At 40.0% G+C, this 17644-nt stretch overlaps 1 protein-coding gene across 16 annotated transcripts in view; it reads right to left on the reverse strand.

Annotated features, from left to right (window-relative positions):
* Nucleotides 1-17644, reverse strand: part of EHBP1 (EH domain binding protein 1) — a 207596-nt gene that overhangs the window by 148408 nt on the left and 41544 nt on the right. For all 16 annotated transcript variants that reach the window (XM_015622091.3, XM_015622093.3, XM_033513206.1 and 13 more), the window contains exon 5: nucleotides 12909-12962. In XM_015622091.3, the coding sequence (XP_015477577.1) occupies nucleotides 12909-12962 (54 nt within the window). The remainder of the gene's footprint in view (nucleotides 1-12908; nucleotides 12963-17644) is intronic.

Raw genomic sequence — 17644 nt, forward strand, 5'->3', positions numbered from 1 at the left:
TGGATTAGCATTTATATTCATTCAGCATTTTTTCTGGCTTCAGAATTTCTGCCATCACATTGCTCATCACTGTACACCAGTGGAGACCAGCCTTAAGAACCAGTCACAAGCTTCCCAGCTAGCAGAGGGATGAGAAGGGTGTCACAGAGTGGGGGTTTCACACAAGATTGGGAGAATAAACGCCATTTCTTGTGCCACCATACCCAGTTTCAAATCAAACTGAGTTAAAGATTGTTAATCTCTACTCATACTGAACTTGGAGATAATGCAGAGCTCTTTGCTGCAGCAGTAGTGATGAATATCTTCAGCATTACTCAGCGATTTGAAGCAACCTTTATAGATCACTCTTCAGCACAAACATTCCATCCCACCCACACAACTGTATATATTTCCATATAGATACTGTATTGCCACATACCACCAGTTCTAAACCACAGCCTGTTACTCCAGCTCATCTTTGCCTGACAGATAGAAAAACAATCAACCACAACCAAAGTAAAACCCCCTTTCAAAGAATCACAGATTCACCAAATAGGCAAGGTGGGGAAGGACCATAGCTGGGATCATCTAGTCCAACCTCACTGTTCAAGAAGGGTCCCCTTAGAGCATGTTACTCAGGATATTGTCCAGATGGATGTCCATCTCAATGAGGGAGACTCCACCACCTCTCTGGGCAACCTCTCTAGCATTTAGTCACCGTCACAGTAAAGTTTTCCTCCTCATGTTCAGGTAGGGCTTCCTTTGTTCCAGTTCCTGCCTGTTGCCTCTCATCCTTTTGCCTGGCACCACCAAGATCAGCCTGGCTCTGTCCCCTTGATACCCTCCTTCAAATACTGATACATGTTGCTAAGAGCCCCTCACAGTCTCCTTTAGCCTAAACAGGCCCAGCTCCCTCAGCCTCCCTCACAACGGAGGTGTTCCAGTCCCCACCACATCTCCATAGCCCTCCTGTGCATTCGCTCCAGGACCCTCTCGTACAGAGGGGCTCAGAATTGGACACAGCACCCCAGATGAGGCCTCTCCGGTACTGAGAAGAAGGGCAGGATTACCTCCCTCGACTTCCTTCTCGCTTTTCACCAAGACAGATTTTTGTTTTTTCCCCAATGAAAAAGAGAGGTGTCTTTTTCAAAACTTTAGCAATTTTGCTACTACAGGAAAAAGGCTTTGCATGTGCCATGGGACACAGAAGTTTTGTATGATAGGGATGAGACTAAAGACTACCCAGATGTGTCTTCCCAGATCATGTCCATCCATGGCATGACTTCCAGAAATCCAGCTGTCACTTAAAATAACACCTACCTTCCATCTTGCAGTTGCAATGAAAATACTAAGAAAATATTTGAATGTAATTGATGAAGACAGACACAATTATCTTCATTTCTGAAAGGGTTTGGCTCCAAAGTATAAAAAGCTGAAGAGCCATGTTCTCCCTGCTGCCAGCAGTGCCTGCCCATCCAGCCTCCCTGGGTCTCCCATTGTCATCTGCCATGTCTTGCACCTTGAACTTCTCATTTTCATGGAACTACACAAAAGAGGAAAGCAAATACTGGAACAGTAGCTTTGGGGGAAAGTTACCCAAACAACCTGGGACTGGGGAAGAGAGGTGAAAAGGTACAAGGTTTTGTCACATACAGATTTTGATGATAGTTGATTTCTATGTTCTTTTTGTATTCTTTTCAGAATTTATTTAGCACTCAAGAAGTGGAAAGCACTACCGAATCTCCCATTTCAAATAATGTCTCACTTTTCAACAGGGGAAAAAAAAAGCAGAACTAATTTTCATTTCAGGGATCTACTTTACAGATAAAAATAGGAGACACAATTCTTCACACAATTTTCAACATCACTTCTGGTTTGCATGTGTATGTAATATTGTATGTGTTCTTTGAATTTTGTGCTGTGCCTTCCTGTGACTGGAGACTGTTTCATGGAGTTGTTTTGCTTTAGGGAGGAAAGCTTTAAGAGTTTCTTTAATCTTATCCCTTGCTGAGCAGAATACTCTTATAGGATAAATCATTAAAACTATAAAAACTGAGTCTTTAAAGAAAATCTCTGAAAACTATTAAGTGTATTTATTTTTAGCAGGTGAAGTCCTAGAAGTCAGACACTTTTAGGTGTATCTCAGGCTATGCTGCACATGGTATTAAATCAAACTTGGAAAACCTGCCATCCATCTTTCTCAGTCTGCCATTCTGCCAGGAAGGGCAGGTTGGTTTGTTCTCAGTTCTACTCTACAGAAAACCCTCCAGAAGCAGAAATACTGCTATTTAACAGTGCAATGTAACACACAACTGTACCACCTTCAGGCTTTAAACTAATCATGCTTTTTATACATATATGTATATCTGTATCTATCTATATATATAACTTCTGAAGTATAGTGCTGTGGATAAGGAATGGTTCTCCCTGATTCAGTGCTCCCAATGAGACACTCCAAACCATGCTTCACTCACTCCCTGCCTGCCCCCTCCTGTCTGGGGACTTGCCCACTGGAAACTGCAGCAGCATTTACCCTTGAGGAATTTCCTCTGACGTTCATTCTTCCTCTCAACTCACACACCCATGTTGCCAGGGCACAGGTGGGTTTTCCATCCCACTTCCTCTTGTTTTCTCTGTGATCAGGGAGATAAAACCCCAGGGTACCTCGTGGTGTGAGCCCTCTCTCTCGAGAAGCAGGGTACTCCCAGTAGCAGAGACTCTGGTCTGTACTGGTGGGACACAGGACATTTCCTCTGTACTCAAGTCTTTCCAGTCTGTCCACAGTCCTGGATTGTCTTTCCACAGCTCAGGCACAGGTTGTTGGGGAGGCAAAGAGATGGTTTTCATATTGCTGGAGTAGGGCAGTCACCTGAAGCACTGTTTGCTCTCCTTTCATTGACAGCAAAGCCAGTGAGTTTGCACACAACAATGATACGCTCCATACAAATTTTTACCACATGGATTGTGTCCTGTGGACCTCATCTGGATCTACAGGGGACTCTTGTAATTTGAACCCTTATAGATTACCTCCAGCACAGCTGATTGTCTTGGGTACCAGGTACCTTCCTCCATGGCACCCCACCTGCCTGTATGTACTATTAGATCATCCTTAGGAGACCTTCCCTCACACTTGGCAGGAGTGGCCACCAGAGACACAAGAGTTTCTATCCTCTTCCCAAGCCCCTTGTCAATGCCCACATTCCAGGGATCCCAGGTGCTTGGTTTCCATACCATGGGCCATGATATCTCAGCATTGGAGCAGCCAGGACACCACGGGCTCACCAGACAGGCAGCTGAAATTTTTATCTCACAGCTCAGTCTAGGACTGGAATCAGATGATCAGGTGATTGTCTCTGGCCCTGCCTCTTCCTCCTGTTGTGATGGCCCTGCTTCCTCTTCACCCCTCACTACGCAAAATGATTCGGTCTTGGATTTTTCCTTCTGTACAGGACCAACTGCTACAGGCTGTCGCTCTGGCTCAGCTCAGTTTGAGTGGCCACAGTGCCTGTAGGTCTGATTTCCTCCTCCCCCTGAGGATGCTGTCCAGTATTGAACTGTGTCCAGAGAAGAGCAGCCAGGACCCAGCACACTGCAAGAAGTTGCTCCTCTCTGGAGCTGCCACAGCATTCTCCTTGCAAATATTCTGTCAATTCACCAGGGTCCCGTTGTTGTTCAGGGGTGAACTTCCAAACCATAGGAGCAGAGAATTTCCCCAAATACTGGCCCATTTTCTCCCACATCCCATGGCACTCATGACTATCCACCCTTGGGGCAGATCTTTGAATGACCATCCCAGAAATCTCTGTCCTGACTCTAAGCAGATGCAGACTGCATTGAGAAGTCATAGCAGACATAGCAACAAGAAAATGCTTTCCTTAGCATCCAAGGGAAATACAAAATTCTCAAAAACTGTTGTAACAGGCCTGAAGGAGGAAAAAGGAGAGTGAAGCTGGGGAAAATCATTCTACTCTGTTCCCCACTCAGACTGCAAAAATTAACCCTGTCCTGGCCAGAACCAGGACACATAGTCCACTGTGCTTAGAACAGCAACCTTTGATTTCAGGGATACATCTCTGTATGAGTCATACACTTGGCAAAAATTCAGTTTAATCTTATATATTTGCTAATATGTGGAAACAGAGAAAAAACTGATAAGTTACAAAATGCCCTTTAGAGCACCTTATTCAATACCATTTTATTCAGGCAATCTTTCCAGCCAAGACTCAGGTTGCCACCATACTTATGATAAACCTGAAAAAGTTTGTTTCTACTGCCTGTCAAGGTTCAATAAACCATTTGATTTCAGATATTGGTTCAGATATTGATAATGCAGAACAATGAGAAAGGAGAAACTTCACATGAAAAACACAATATAACTGTGTAGCATCAATTTAGAATGAAGAATATGCTGGGAAGGAAATGAATGAAATGGCATCAATTAAGTTATGGAGGTCAATTAACTTCTATTATATTAAACTCTATTAAGACAGCTAACAACCAAAGATAAGAGGCTGAAAGAAATAACACTCAGAGCTATTGCACTGCCAGATGGTTTTCCTAATAACAAGGGTTTTCAGGAGGCCAGAACTCTTATTTTCCTGTCAGCTGGCTATAGTTCTGCTGGTGGCCACTATTTTTAAATAATATGCTTTCAGTTAAATTACAACTACTTTCATGTACAATCCTATCCAGTTACTTAATGCAGAGCTACATTTTACACAATAATGGATATTTTAATTCTTTTTTGACACATATTTCTGTACCTTGAACACATGCAATTGCAAGGTATTATCTCAAATCAAGCAAAATATTCAATTTGACTCCCAGATTACCTGCCTTTGAAGGTGACTTACGTCAAAAATATTTTCCATTAAATGCATTGCCATTTTTCCCATTTTCCACACTGAATATTTTGTACTACATGGCAGCAGTATATGCTGCTTTTTTAACACCATACAGTTACCAGGTCAAAAATTAAATTTATCCATCATAATGCTGCCCTAGACAGTGTTATTTTACATAATGATATTCTGAACTGCATCAAGAGCAAACACACAGCCATGACTGTATGGAGATGTAAAAACACACTCAGACACATAAAACCAGAAAAAATGTGGCAAGCTGAACAAGCTAAAAATCAAGTACTTTTCTATTAAAAGGCAAGTTGCTTGTCTCAGCTTATGCCTGGAGTATGATTAGAACCCCACTGTAAAACAATTACCAAGACACTCTTATGTATTTGATGTCTGAGAAAGAAACGACCTCATGCAGACTCTGGCTCTTGCATGCGCTGGCCAGTGTATTTTTCTGCTGATTTTCCATGAATAAACATATGCTAAGAGTGGCTGAAACACACTGCTGGTTTTAAAAATGCCTAATGTAGCATTAGAGGTTTGTTTCCAAAGCTGTCTGCCTTGTTTATCAGCTTCCCTGCTCCAGCTGGCAAAGGACACCGCCGATAGCAACTCCAATCAGCTGCCCTGTACAACTCTGCTACAGGAGACAGATTCCTCCAGAAGGAAATAGCCTCCCCTCAAAAACCCAAACAAAATGGTTCTAAGCAATTTAGAAAACAGTTGTACCTTACTGCTGTAGACCAATAATAACTGTAGAAATTAAATGTTGTCAGGTATGTTGGTGTACCACACTTTGTGAGGCACTAAGCCAGAGCCTCACACCCAGGGTGCTCTCCCTGGAGCCCAGGGGCTTCCTCTTTCCAGCTCCCACTTGCAGGACCCTCCCATGTAACTGTGGCATAAACACCAGAAAATGAGATGTCTCCTTCACCAGAAAAAGTTAAGCAAAAATATAGTTTTCAAAACTGCCATAGCATCTGTCAAATTATATTTGACATACATGCACTTAGTGCAGCTACTAAGGCAGCATCAGAAGCAACACTATTTAAAGGACAGTTTGGACACTGCATTTCATTTAGGAGATAAAGACTGAATAACAAAAGGAAATTTTCATAAATGTTTTTGAAAAAACACAGTAAAGAAGAGTTTGATGAACTCACATTTCAGTCAGGATCGAAAAAAGCTATTAAAGTGTAAAAAGTTAATTAGTTAATTAAAGATATTAGTAGTTATTTTGATGATTTCTCTAAAATTCTTATTTTAAATAAGATTGTTGTCATGTCTCAGCTCTGCTTTAATAGGTTATTATGTATTAATGACAGAAAGGATTCACAGTGGAACAAATTCCAGGTGATCTGAGCACAGTCTTGGGTTGGTCAGAAGAAAAATGTCATTGCAGACAGTAAGTTGTATGTCCTAAGTGAACACTAGCAGGCTTTGCCTGGGGATACAATAGTGGCTGCAGGTCAAAATGTCAATTAATTATCTGTGCTGTTCAGAACCATTTATGGAGCTCTTGCCCTCAAAATGCCTGCCTGGAACCAGGGCTGCTGGTGCCTCTCCTTTGTGCTGGGCCATGTAGAGGGGAAAATACCCAGAGTCTTTCACACCTTCCTCATGTAACACTTGCCCTAAATACAGGTGGTGGTTTACTTATCCTACAGCCTGTGGTATAGAATTTCTCCAGCAGAACTGAAGCATGCAATCCACTTCCACTATCTTCTGTACTTTTCAGAGAAGATGCCAAATCCAAGGGGATTGTTTAAGTAAGGAACTCCCACAGGGTCAGTGTGGACACACAGGGGAGTCCCTGTGTGACTCTCAGACACCCCAAAACAGAGTGATCCACCCTGTGCAGAAGCCTCTCTCCTGCTCCTTTCCATAGTCAAGACCCTGCCCTTTATAGTATTTACCTTTTAGTTAAAACTGCCCAGAAATGCCATCATGGAGCACAGAAGGAACAACAGAGTATTACTGGAAAAGCACAGGATCAGGCCTCTGAGAAAGATTTCCTAGCCTGGCTCCCTTACAGCCAGAGCAGCCAATCAAGACAACAATTTCTGCAAGTTTTGCTCCAAAGGCCTAATCTCGGAGATTTCTCAACTAGAACAAAGTGCTAAATATTTAATGTAAGCAAAAACTAAAAGTAAAACAGGTTTTCTGAATCTCTATTACATTTAAAGCAGAACAAGAGTGAGACAGCTGACAAAGCAGCATTTAATTCCTAGCTATATCTAAACCAGAATACTCAGCCTAATTTACACAGGCAGCTAGTCACAGTTCACATAATCACACACAGCAGAATATGACAGGGGAATTAAAGGACCAAGAAAGCATGTCTGAACTATGAGCTATTCTAAATATATTAAATGCAGACATTTAATTCAGGAAAAATCTAACCCGATCAATTATTATTTTAAGCAAAATATTACTTCAAGCAAAAAGTACAAAACAAATGGAGAGAGGCTTTTACTACTGTTTCTTAAATTAAAGAAATAGCCAATTTAAACTTAAGCTCTCACATGCTACAAAGATACACTAGAAGAAATACCCAAGATTTGGTAATAAATTCTTATATAGCAACTGATCAGCTAGTAAGGAATTCATCCTGCTCCTATGTCAGTCTTTTTCCCACATTTTTCCAGCAAATGGCATCAGCAGTACTCAGAATTTCAATTCCCTATGCTATGCTGGCATTTGCTTCCCAACATCTACTTCCAGAAACAGGTGGGAAGATTAGACTTGGGCTTTCATTTAGATGTAGAGCAAAACTTGCCCTTGCAGAGTTAGTGTTGCAGCAGCTCTGTAATAAAAGGTATTCAATCACCCAGTAGAAATGCATGCTTTTACCAAAATTCTGGGCTAATTACTGTTCCTATTCAAATGAGTTATTTCTCTAAAAGCTTCATCTGGAAAACAACATATTCAGAGCTGTATCTGATGAAAACTTTTTGCTAATACATCATTTTATTGTATCACATCTAAAATTGGTCTCCTTTAAGACTACAAACAAATTCATTTCTATGTCCCACCACCTGCCCTCTCTTTCCCATTACTTTCACGTTATTTATCACCTTTGTGATGTTATGATCACCATTTGTGGTGCTATGCCAGGCATTTTAAGAGAGAGAAATAATCTCTCCAAACCTTTGAGGGATAAAACACGCTCCAGGGCATTCAAAATGAGAAATCATCATACCCATGATTCAGGATTTCAGAGGTGACGGGGGGAAGGGTGGACTGGGGGATGACAACCACAAAAGAACACACATGTACTAATAAAATGAAGCTGGTTTATGTCAATTGTTCTGTAACATATTGTAATGTTTCTTTTATTTTGAGGCTTTGCTGGTATTTCAGTGGAGGTCAATTCAGAACTCTTTCTAGGCTGGGGCTCCTGAAGCTACACAAGAACAACAGACAGAAGGAAAAGTCAGATCTTGTATTTTCAGCCTAAACTCATTACTCTTTGTAACTCTTCCCTGAAGGCCAGCTTGAACAGCAAACTCTATAGACTCCTTTTTTCTCTCATTCCAGAAGTTTGAGTGGGTCTATTCAAACGGGCATTATTAGAAAATATTGTCTATAAAGGCATCAAAGCTTTTTCAAGGACTCTGTAGAAAGGACAGATGCAGAAGTCAGTCTAGTTTCCAATGTCTCAGTACAAGAACAGCCTGGAAGTTCTGCCCGGAATACTTCCCCAGGCAGGTGACAGGGTGCAAGCAGAGCTGGGCACAGCTGCTTCCTGAAAGCCATGGGCAGCAGGAGCAGAGCAGGACACTGAGCTCTCACCCACATAAATAAATCTGTGGGGAGAGAATGCTAATGACCTGCTAATGCAATCATGGGAAGTGAAATCCCACATGCAAACACTATCACATTATTGGGGTCGATTAGTCAGAGGCAAGAAGGAGGAAGCCTCCAGCCACACGGAGCAAAGACTGTTCTCCAGAGCTGTAATTGCTAAGAAAATGAGCAGCCTCAAGAGTATCAACCAAGATCTGGGCCAGAATGATTCCCCACAACAAGGACAATGGAGCACTGGAAGAGGCTGACTGGCAGTGCTGCAGAGAGCACACCTTAATTTTTATTTTTATTTTTTTAAAACTGTTTAGGCAAGTGTTTGTCTGGAATTATGCTGCCTTGTGGCAACAGTACAAGACAGCTGGCTCCAGCTCCAACTCACAGGAATCTTATGAGCAAAGCTTCAACAACAGGCAGAGCATTTTTCTCCATTCATCAGCCAAGCCTGTAGGTCTGGAATTAGCAAAGACCAAGTTTTAATAAGCCTGCCACATAAAAAGAGGGCTACAGTTCGTGTCAGGAATAACAACAATTATTGTCAGTGGAATTTCCTACTGGAAAGGGCTTGCTCACCATAGCCCTGAGCCCTGGGAATAACCTATGGACAATGGTGAAACATAAGCACAGGTGGGAAGATAGAGAAGCCTACTATTAACTTTGGAATATATTACTATGCTATTAGAGACACAAACATGAGCTCAAAAATATTTCTGACAAAAAGCTGGGAAACTCGTTTCACAGTCTGTGCATTTTCAAGTCGGAAAACATTCCATGACTCTTTCACAGTTTCATTAAGAATGTAGGAAGCAACTGTCTATAAAACTGCCAGCAAACAAGTAAACATTTTGGTTTGTCTTCAGTGGATGTTCTTAAATACTTTTCCATGCTTTGAGCATGCTAGGAAGAAAAATGACATTTTTCCATTGCTTCAGATACCTTTATTTGGCACAAAGTTCTTGTGCATAGAACCAGTGAAAGCTTCCACATCTTTGGACCAATTTAAACCTCCTCTCTTCCCTCCTATCCCTTTCTTGTTACATTAGATAAACAACCTGAAGACAGCAAGAAACACAGCCCAAAACTTCAGGTCAGGTGAACTCTTCTCAGGGGTTAAGTCTTTGTTTCAAAGCTGCCCTCCCACCTGGGACCTCTGAGGGGACACAGACAGTGAAAGGACCCAAGTGTGTAAACAGAATATATTCAAGTTACCCACAGAAGAAATGAAAGAGGAAAGTCACTTACTAAAAGAAGTGGCTTAGAAAATGGGGGGAACTCATCCTTGTTCTTTAAATGGAATAGTCAAAATACACTAACACCAGTCTGTAAGATTTTGAAAGCCTATTACCACTCTACACATGGGCAAGTCTTATTCTGAGTTATGAATTTCTTTCTCTCCTGCTTGTGAGAGCCAACCTGAACACCCAATGTTATTAAAAACAGCAAAAGAATTCCAAGAACTGCCTCATGAAGTAAAAGCAGATAATCAAATACACAGAACATGGTTAAAGAGAGATGGAATTAGAGACAAGAAAGTTATCAGTAAATATACACAGAACACAGCTGGGAAGGAGATAAAGACATAGAAAAAAGGCTGATGGAAAATGAATACCAGGAGTTAAATGGCAAGAAACTGCTCTATGATCAAACTATTTATGGATCATACATACAGTAGATGACAAAGTTCATATACTAGAACACAAATGCAGAGTGACTAGGACAATAAAAATACAGATAGAAAAAAACCCTACAATAATCAGGGAAATGGATCATGAAATAATGTACATATACCCCAAAGAAGAAAATAACAAAAAAAAAAATTCATTTAAAGCATGGTTTTCTTACTTTCTTGCACAAATCACCTCATCACGACTTAAAAATCCCTCTGAAAGTGAAGAATAAGCTTGTTTGGAATTTGGTAGCATCTGCCTGCAAAGGTATCAAACTGCAGTTGTATATCTCTTCTACCTGGTCTTTGCTCAGCCATACTGAAGCAAAACAAAATTATTTTGGAGACTGACTTTAATACTAATTAAAAAAAAGAAACAAACTCAAAAATTTTAGCAGAATTTTACATAGCTTTACAACTAAAACACAGTCCTAAGCTCTGCAGACTTCAGTATTTTGTGTTCTGAGTACTGCTGATCAAAGAGGAAAGGAAGCCCTGCAGCTTCTAAGGGTAGAAAATATCCCTGGACAAAACAGAAAAGGTCCCAAAGGACTCTGAATGTCCCCATGCTTCCCAAAGGTCACCTGGTCTTGTCAGGTAAATAATAAATATATTGTTGTAAAACCAGGCAAATGACACTTTAGGCCCAAATAGGGTAAATACCTATAATTTGAGAAGTGAGGAGAACAACCTCCTGCCTCCCCTGTTTCTAACAGGCAGGTGTTGCATGCTCTGGAATGTCAGCCAGCCATTGGAACACTTGCCTCTTGCTCGAACCGATGAACATGTTTTCATCCACCACTAAGTGGAGCTGTTACCCTGGGAAAAGAGTTTCTCCATCTATTCTGGCACTTAAAAAAAAAAAAAGAAAAAAAAAAAAAGAGAAAAAGCAGCCAGCTTTATAGTTTCTTTAGCTCTCAGTCATTTTTGAAAAAAAACTATTAAATTTATTATTCTGAGGATGCTATTTCTATATCCTCCAATCATAGAATAAACATCTACCTGCCAGTGACTATTTGGCAGTTCTTGTGAGATGAACCAACAGCACAGCTGAGGTTGTAAAGAAGTTCCCATGGAACAGAAGACTGCCCTGCAAGGCTCAGCAAAGGCGTGAGGCAGAGAGAGAGCAGGCAGCAGATGGTCTGCAGCCCCCTCTCCACAGAACACACTGACATGTAAAGAAAGCAGGACACAAACTCAGTCTACATGCCCCATATAAAATCCTGAAAAATATCATCTGCAACGTCACAGGAAATCCAGCTATACCCAGAGGGGCTAGCTGAGAAATACACTGACAATTGTTTTATCCAGAGCTACTTGTATGGTGACAATTGAGGATGGAGACTTCCCCGATTAAAATAAACTATGTGAGAAAGAAAAGGAAACTCCAGGAAACAGTAACTCAGTAACTAAACTGTGTTTTGTGTTAACAAGTGTCTCATGTGAAAATAGAAACTTGACATTTAGAACAAAAGTATAAATAAAGCACTTTGCTTTCAGCCTTTTTTAAATGTTCAGTTACTGGTGATAAGAATAAACCTTAGCTTTAGACATTCAAATAATTTTCCAATATTGACAAGAAAAAGCAGCATTTTTAGGTAAAAAAAGATAGGCAAAATCCATTGCTTCCCCACACTTCGGTGCTATGTGGTAGTACTTGGTAGAAGAGCAATTTATTTTTTGGTTAAAAACAACATAAAAATTATATCATCTTCCTGAGAAACAGCTCATAATGAAACTATATTTATGAGCAATGAACACTACCTTGCTACCACAAACTTTTAAAATCTATTTGAAGACAAAGTTCCTTTGTCAAGAAAACCCCAGGTAAAGCAGCTTCCCCTTTTTTCAGCCCCAGAGCAGAAGCTGTGGCCCAGCACAGAAAAGGGAAAGGAAAAAAGTACTTCATGAAGCACTTGCTCTCTGCAATGTCAGGCACTGCAGTTTGGCCAAACCTCTTGTTTGCACAGCCCTCAGGAACTCAGCTCTCCGTCAAGTTCTGGGAGCTCCTGGCTTGGAGGAGTCAGAGACTCGCAGGAGCAGCTTTTGGGTTTTCACTCTGCACAGGACATGCAGAGGGATCCCAGGGAGCAGCTCACAACTCACACTCCTCACTGCATGACCACGGCTGCTCCATCCTGCCCCAAATTACTCACCCATCAAAGGTGAGCAACGAGCCCCTGCTCTCCCCTAGAGAGTGGCACTCCAGCCCAGAGCTGCCATTTGGGATGTACAGATGTCATAACCCAGCTCTGACTTGTTCACCGCCCTGCTCATACACAAATAATGTGTCACAGCCCATAAAACAGTGAGTCATGACCCAGCTCGAACTTGTTCACTCCACTGCTCACAGCAAACTAATGCAAGGCAGACTGATGCTTGCAGGGAAAAAATTCAGCACTCCCCTCTCCTGTATTTTAATTGTAATGTAACAATAGGTATTTTAATAAGCCTTCATTACTCCAGAGCTAGGATTTACAGTGGTTCAGCTGCTCAAATTTTATTCAAGATTTTTTCAGCATCTGGACACCTTTTAATCTTTTTTAATTATTAAGTCTTGTATGTATAGAAAAACAGTATATATAGAAAACATTCCAGCTTACATTCTCTATGACAAACATCCATTCCTTGTCTTCAAACTCTTCAGCATGGGGATCCTAGAAAAACAAACCAGAGAACTTGAGTCTAAAAATAATCCAGGATGCAAGAGACTGCAACACAGCCAAGATTTTTGTACAGTCTGAATTATTTTTACCCACAGAAGATGCCAGAAGGAAATATTTTAGCTAGGATGTAGGCTTTATAGGATGTCCACTATATGATGAACAAATTGGGGTAAAACTGCCAGTGAGGATTTAATAGAGACTTTTACAGATACAAACATGAGGTTGATGCTGTTGAAGGCCTGTAATTCTGTTTCCTTTTATTCAGGGGGGGAAAAAAGCAGGAAATAAAAAAATCTCTCTCTAATTCTCAAGTTTCACATCCCAGATAAACCAAACAAATCCAAATCTTGCAGATAACAGTGGAGGGAGCCACTTGCTTCCATCTGGAGTGAGTAGATGCACACCCCAACCTCCTCAGGCCCAGATTCTATGAGCACAAGAGAGATCCAAAGTTACAGCTTCAGCACAGCACCTCCCTCCACTGCAGATTTCTTCAATACTTATACTGAGTTCACAACATTTCTATCATATCAAATGTGAGGATCAGAAAACATTTTCACTAACAGGAAGAAAAATAACAATGAAGTTCATATATTTGGCACTTTTTTTTTTTTTTTTAAATTTAATGAGCTTTCAGTCTGCTGGAGTGGTCTGTATTGTTGTTGTCTGAAAGTAAAATAACAGTGGAGAAGAAACTAAGTTGCTCCTCTCAATCCTCTACCAAGGATCTTACTTTAAACAAAATACTTTTTTTAAAAAAAATTATTGATCATCCAGTCTGAGTTCTGAACAACTGCAGCAAAATTTCTGCTCCTCATGCAAAATAGATTCTCACACTAAGAAAATGTGTCTCAAGTCTTTCTTTTGACATGAAACCTGCTTTTTCTATACCTCAATTCTATTCTATTCTATTCTATTATTTCTAGTTCCAGGAAAACACTCAATTCTCCTCTGATGTTTGCATGCCATAGGTGTTTGGAAGTAAATGTCATTTCCATATCATCAGCATTTCCCAATGTCATATATCAGACCCCCTCAGCATCTCAGTTTTCTTGCTTCTATTTGGCAACTGGTCCTGACACTACAGCAAGCACAGCAATTCCATCTTGCTGCTTTAAATTAACAAAATGCATCAAGATTATTTTCTACTATATTATATCCCTTAGTACCATCTTCCTTTTCTTTCCAGAATGCTACAAGCCTCACACTAAATCTTCTTGACTCACTTTATCTTAAGTCTTTGCTTTAACCCTTGTTTCACTTCAGTTTTGCTTTGAAGTCTAACAGTGGGGAGAAGTACTGTGCCACTTTCTAACTAGTTTTCTCTGAATACAGAAAATATTTTGTAAGTAACAAGCTTATAGCACCAACAACCAGAGAAAAAAAATATCTTTTTCTTTAATTTTTCCAGCACACAAAATACTTGGGAAGTGTGCTCTTAAATGAACCTCCTCTTTGGATGAACTACAGTAACACTTGTAGGAGGATATTACCCCATCTCCTCTTGTGCATCCTTCCTCCAAAACCCAGCCAAGTGGGTTCCATGCAGCCCCCCTGTAAAACACTTCCAGTGAAAGAATATAAGATGTTGCTAAAAACTTATGTCAAAACCGATGATTTGTTTTTATAGATGAATAAATCTTTTAAGAGTTTTTTTTAAAAAGGGATAATAATTTAAATACTGCAAATGAGTGTCAAAACATGCTGTATCAGTAACCATAAGTACAGAAGGGCAAGTAGATACATACAAAATTACACTGAGGTATCTCCACGTTCCAATTCATGTCTTGTAAATATCAGATTATGTAATTATCACTCCATCACATTAATCAGGTTGGTGGAATTCTGTATTATGTAAATAAATTACATCATACCTATGGGTTTGGTGTATACTATATACATTCTAAAGATGTAACTTTCTGTAATCCAGCTATTAAATACTTATATTTTTTAGGAGTTAACCTGGGGCAATTACCTTTCTGTTTAATTGCTTCCTTTGATACAGCATGAAATGACATAATGAGATTTAATGGGATCATTAACCACTTTTTGTTTTAATAAGTTACTCCATAATACGTGACTCAGCTCTTAAATATTTCATCCTGCTACATTTCTTTCCCCTAACTCCCCCAAAAGCTATTAGGACAAACTCACAGGCTGACCTAAAACTGCTTCCAATATTTTATATTATATTCCATTATATTAATTCCAATATTTTATATTATAACATGCCCAATATTTTATCCCATGTAACAAACAAAACACTCCCTGTTTTATTTCTGCAAGGCAATAATCTACAAAGTCAAACCAAGCTCTCTGTCAGTGGCAATAAAACTCACACCTCTGAGGGCTACAGAACCAGGTGCTCTGCTGAGTATTTCTGATCATCTCACAGAGCAAAATAACACTGTATAATGCAAAGACTCCTTAATGTTCAGCATTTTAGCACACACTTGAAAGCAAGTTGTGAACACTTTAGGAAGATAAATGCAGTGTATTGCCCCAAAACAGCTCTTAAAAGCTTCAAGGACTTCTCTAATGAACAGTCTTACCACATGTTCAGAGAGTATTAAATATGCTGATACATGAACACTTTGCATGTGTAGGATATTTGAGGTTTAAAGGCAAATACAGATTTTTTTTTAAAAAAAAAACCAAAACATTTCTTAATAGTTTTTAAATGTCTCCAGAAAGAGAGAAGCCTGAATAATTTTATATATATAAGCATCAGCATTTCCTTGCAACAGACATTGTAAGAGGCTTCACTCTTCCACTAAAATGCTTTTATGAGAAGCCCAAGGAACAGCATAGAGTCCTATATCTGATTAACTTAGGACTTTATTGTGTGGTCATGTAAACAGATACATGTATGATTATAGTTATAACACAGTTTCTTGTATGATTATAGTTATAACAGTTTCTACTGCAAACAACATATTACATTTGGGGCTGATATTTCCTCATGTGGTCTTCATAACAGGTGACGTTTCTATAAATCTGGCTAATGGTTCATCTTATTTTGGATTTGAAGAGAGCAAATATCAGTAAAAAAATCCACACCACCACATACTTCCCTCACTGGCTAATCCATATTCTCCATTCATTCCCCACATAAAACTCATGTGATGTATTTAGCAAACTATTGTTTGAGGACTATACAGGTGACTGTGCTTTAGGAAAAAAAATGCTATTCCAAAGAAGAATAACTCCAGGAGTAATGGTTATAGCAGCCTTTGGAAAGCTCCAGTACTGTATGAAAGCACTCTCTGGTAACAGGGCACACAAAACCTCGCCTCACCTGCAAGCAGATACAAGCTGGGAATACTTAAAGTCAAGAGCTATAAACAGACCTCATTCCTATTTCCTAAAAGCAAATGATAATGAAAATTACTTAAAAAGATTAAGGAAGAAATTGCCTCACATCTCATTGTAAAATGATGGGAGTTGGCAAGAGATTTTTATTTTTTTTATAATGTGTATTTGCTTCATCAGTATACCTCAGGTGCAGAATTACACTCTATCCAGCACTCACTATGGTTTCATCAAGAACTGAAAACTGTAAACATTAGGGCAAATGGATTGAACAGCCTGTTGCTCCTCCTCATTTTACTATGTGAAAAAAAAAAAAAAATCATTTTTAATAACAAGACATGGGTCCCATTTTCCTGTCTCAGTTTGATGATCTCTTTCAGCATCTTCAACTAAGTTTTAGAGCCTTTTTTTCTCTACCCTTTTTTCCTCTCTTTCTTGTCTCACAAGATGACCTTAGTGTGCCAGAAGTAACACTCAGGTAAGAAGCAAATAGTAGGGAACTGTGCAAGAGACAGGACATCAGCTTTTCTTTGCAAACCCACCCCTTAGCTTCTTTCTGTGACACCATTCTACCCATCTACATGCCAACTACCCAAAAAGTCAACTCTTCTGGGATTAGGAAGAGAAAGGACATGTCAGACACATTTTTCCGTTCTCTGTTGATCAGCCCATCATGAATCAATTCTTTCAAGGACTAGATCTTTTCTGCAGAGTACAAAGTGGTTTCAGATGACTGAACAAAGGTAAAATTTCTCCAATAATTCAGGTTATATTCAGATTTATTTTTGCATTTATTGTAATAGGAACAAAGGACATATCAGGGGACTGCTGCATTTCCTAATCAGCAGGCGAGTGGGTAGGGAAGACCTTCAGACTGTCAGTCCCTTCCTCCTTTCCTTCCCCATGCCTCCTCTCCCTAAGCGTTCCTGGTTTTTGAAGCTTGTCTTTCAATTAGATCACTTCATACCAGCCTTAATCTTCAGTCTTTCTTCTTGGGGAATAACTACTTAAGGACTGTCACAGTGAATCACATCAAATGCTGACAGGGTGTGTGATCTCCCTTTACCAGTGACCTGCAGCAGATGCTCTGGGTACTCCAGCATCTGTCCTCAGCTTTTGTACTTGCCTGCTTGAAACTGCACAAGACTCAGAATTTGACCCAGTTCTTATTGCTTTCAGTGCCGATTACAGAGGTCTGATTAGTCTAGAAAATCACATACAACTGTGATCAGCTTTAATTGGAGCTGCCAGGAAGCAGGGAGCTTTGAGGAGACCAACAGAAACATCCCTGTGCATCACCACACCAAGCTCACACTTTCCTGTAAAGCCTCTGAGAACAGCAGCAAGCACTGAATGTCTTT

The sequence above is a fragment of the Parus major genome, chromosome 3 (genome assembly GCF_001522545.3).
Source record: "Parus major isolate Abel chromosome 3, Parus_major1.1, whole genome shotgun sequence".
NCBI lineage: Eukaryota > Metazoa > Chordata > Aves > Passeriformes > Paridae > Parus > Parus major.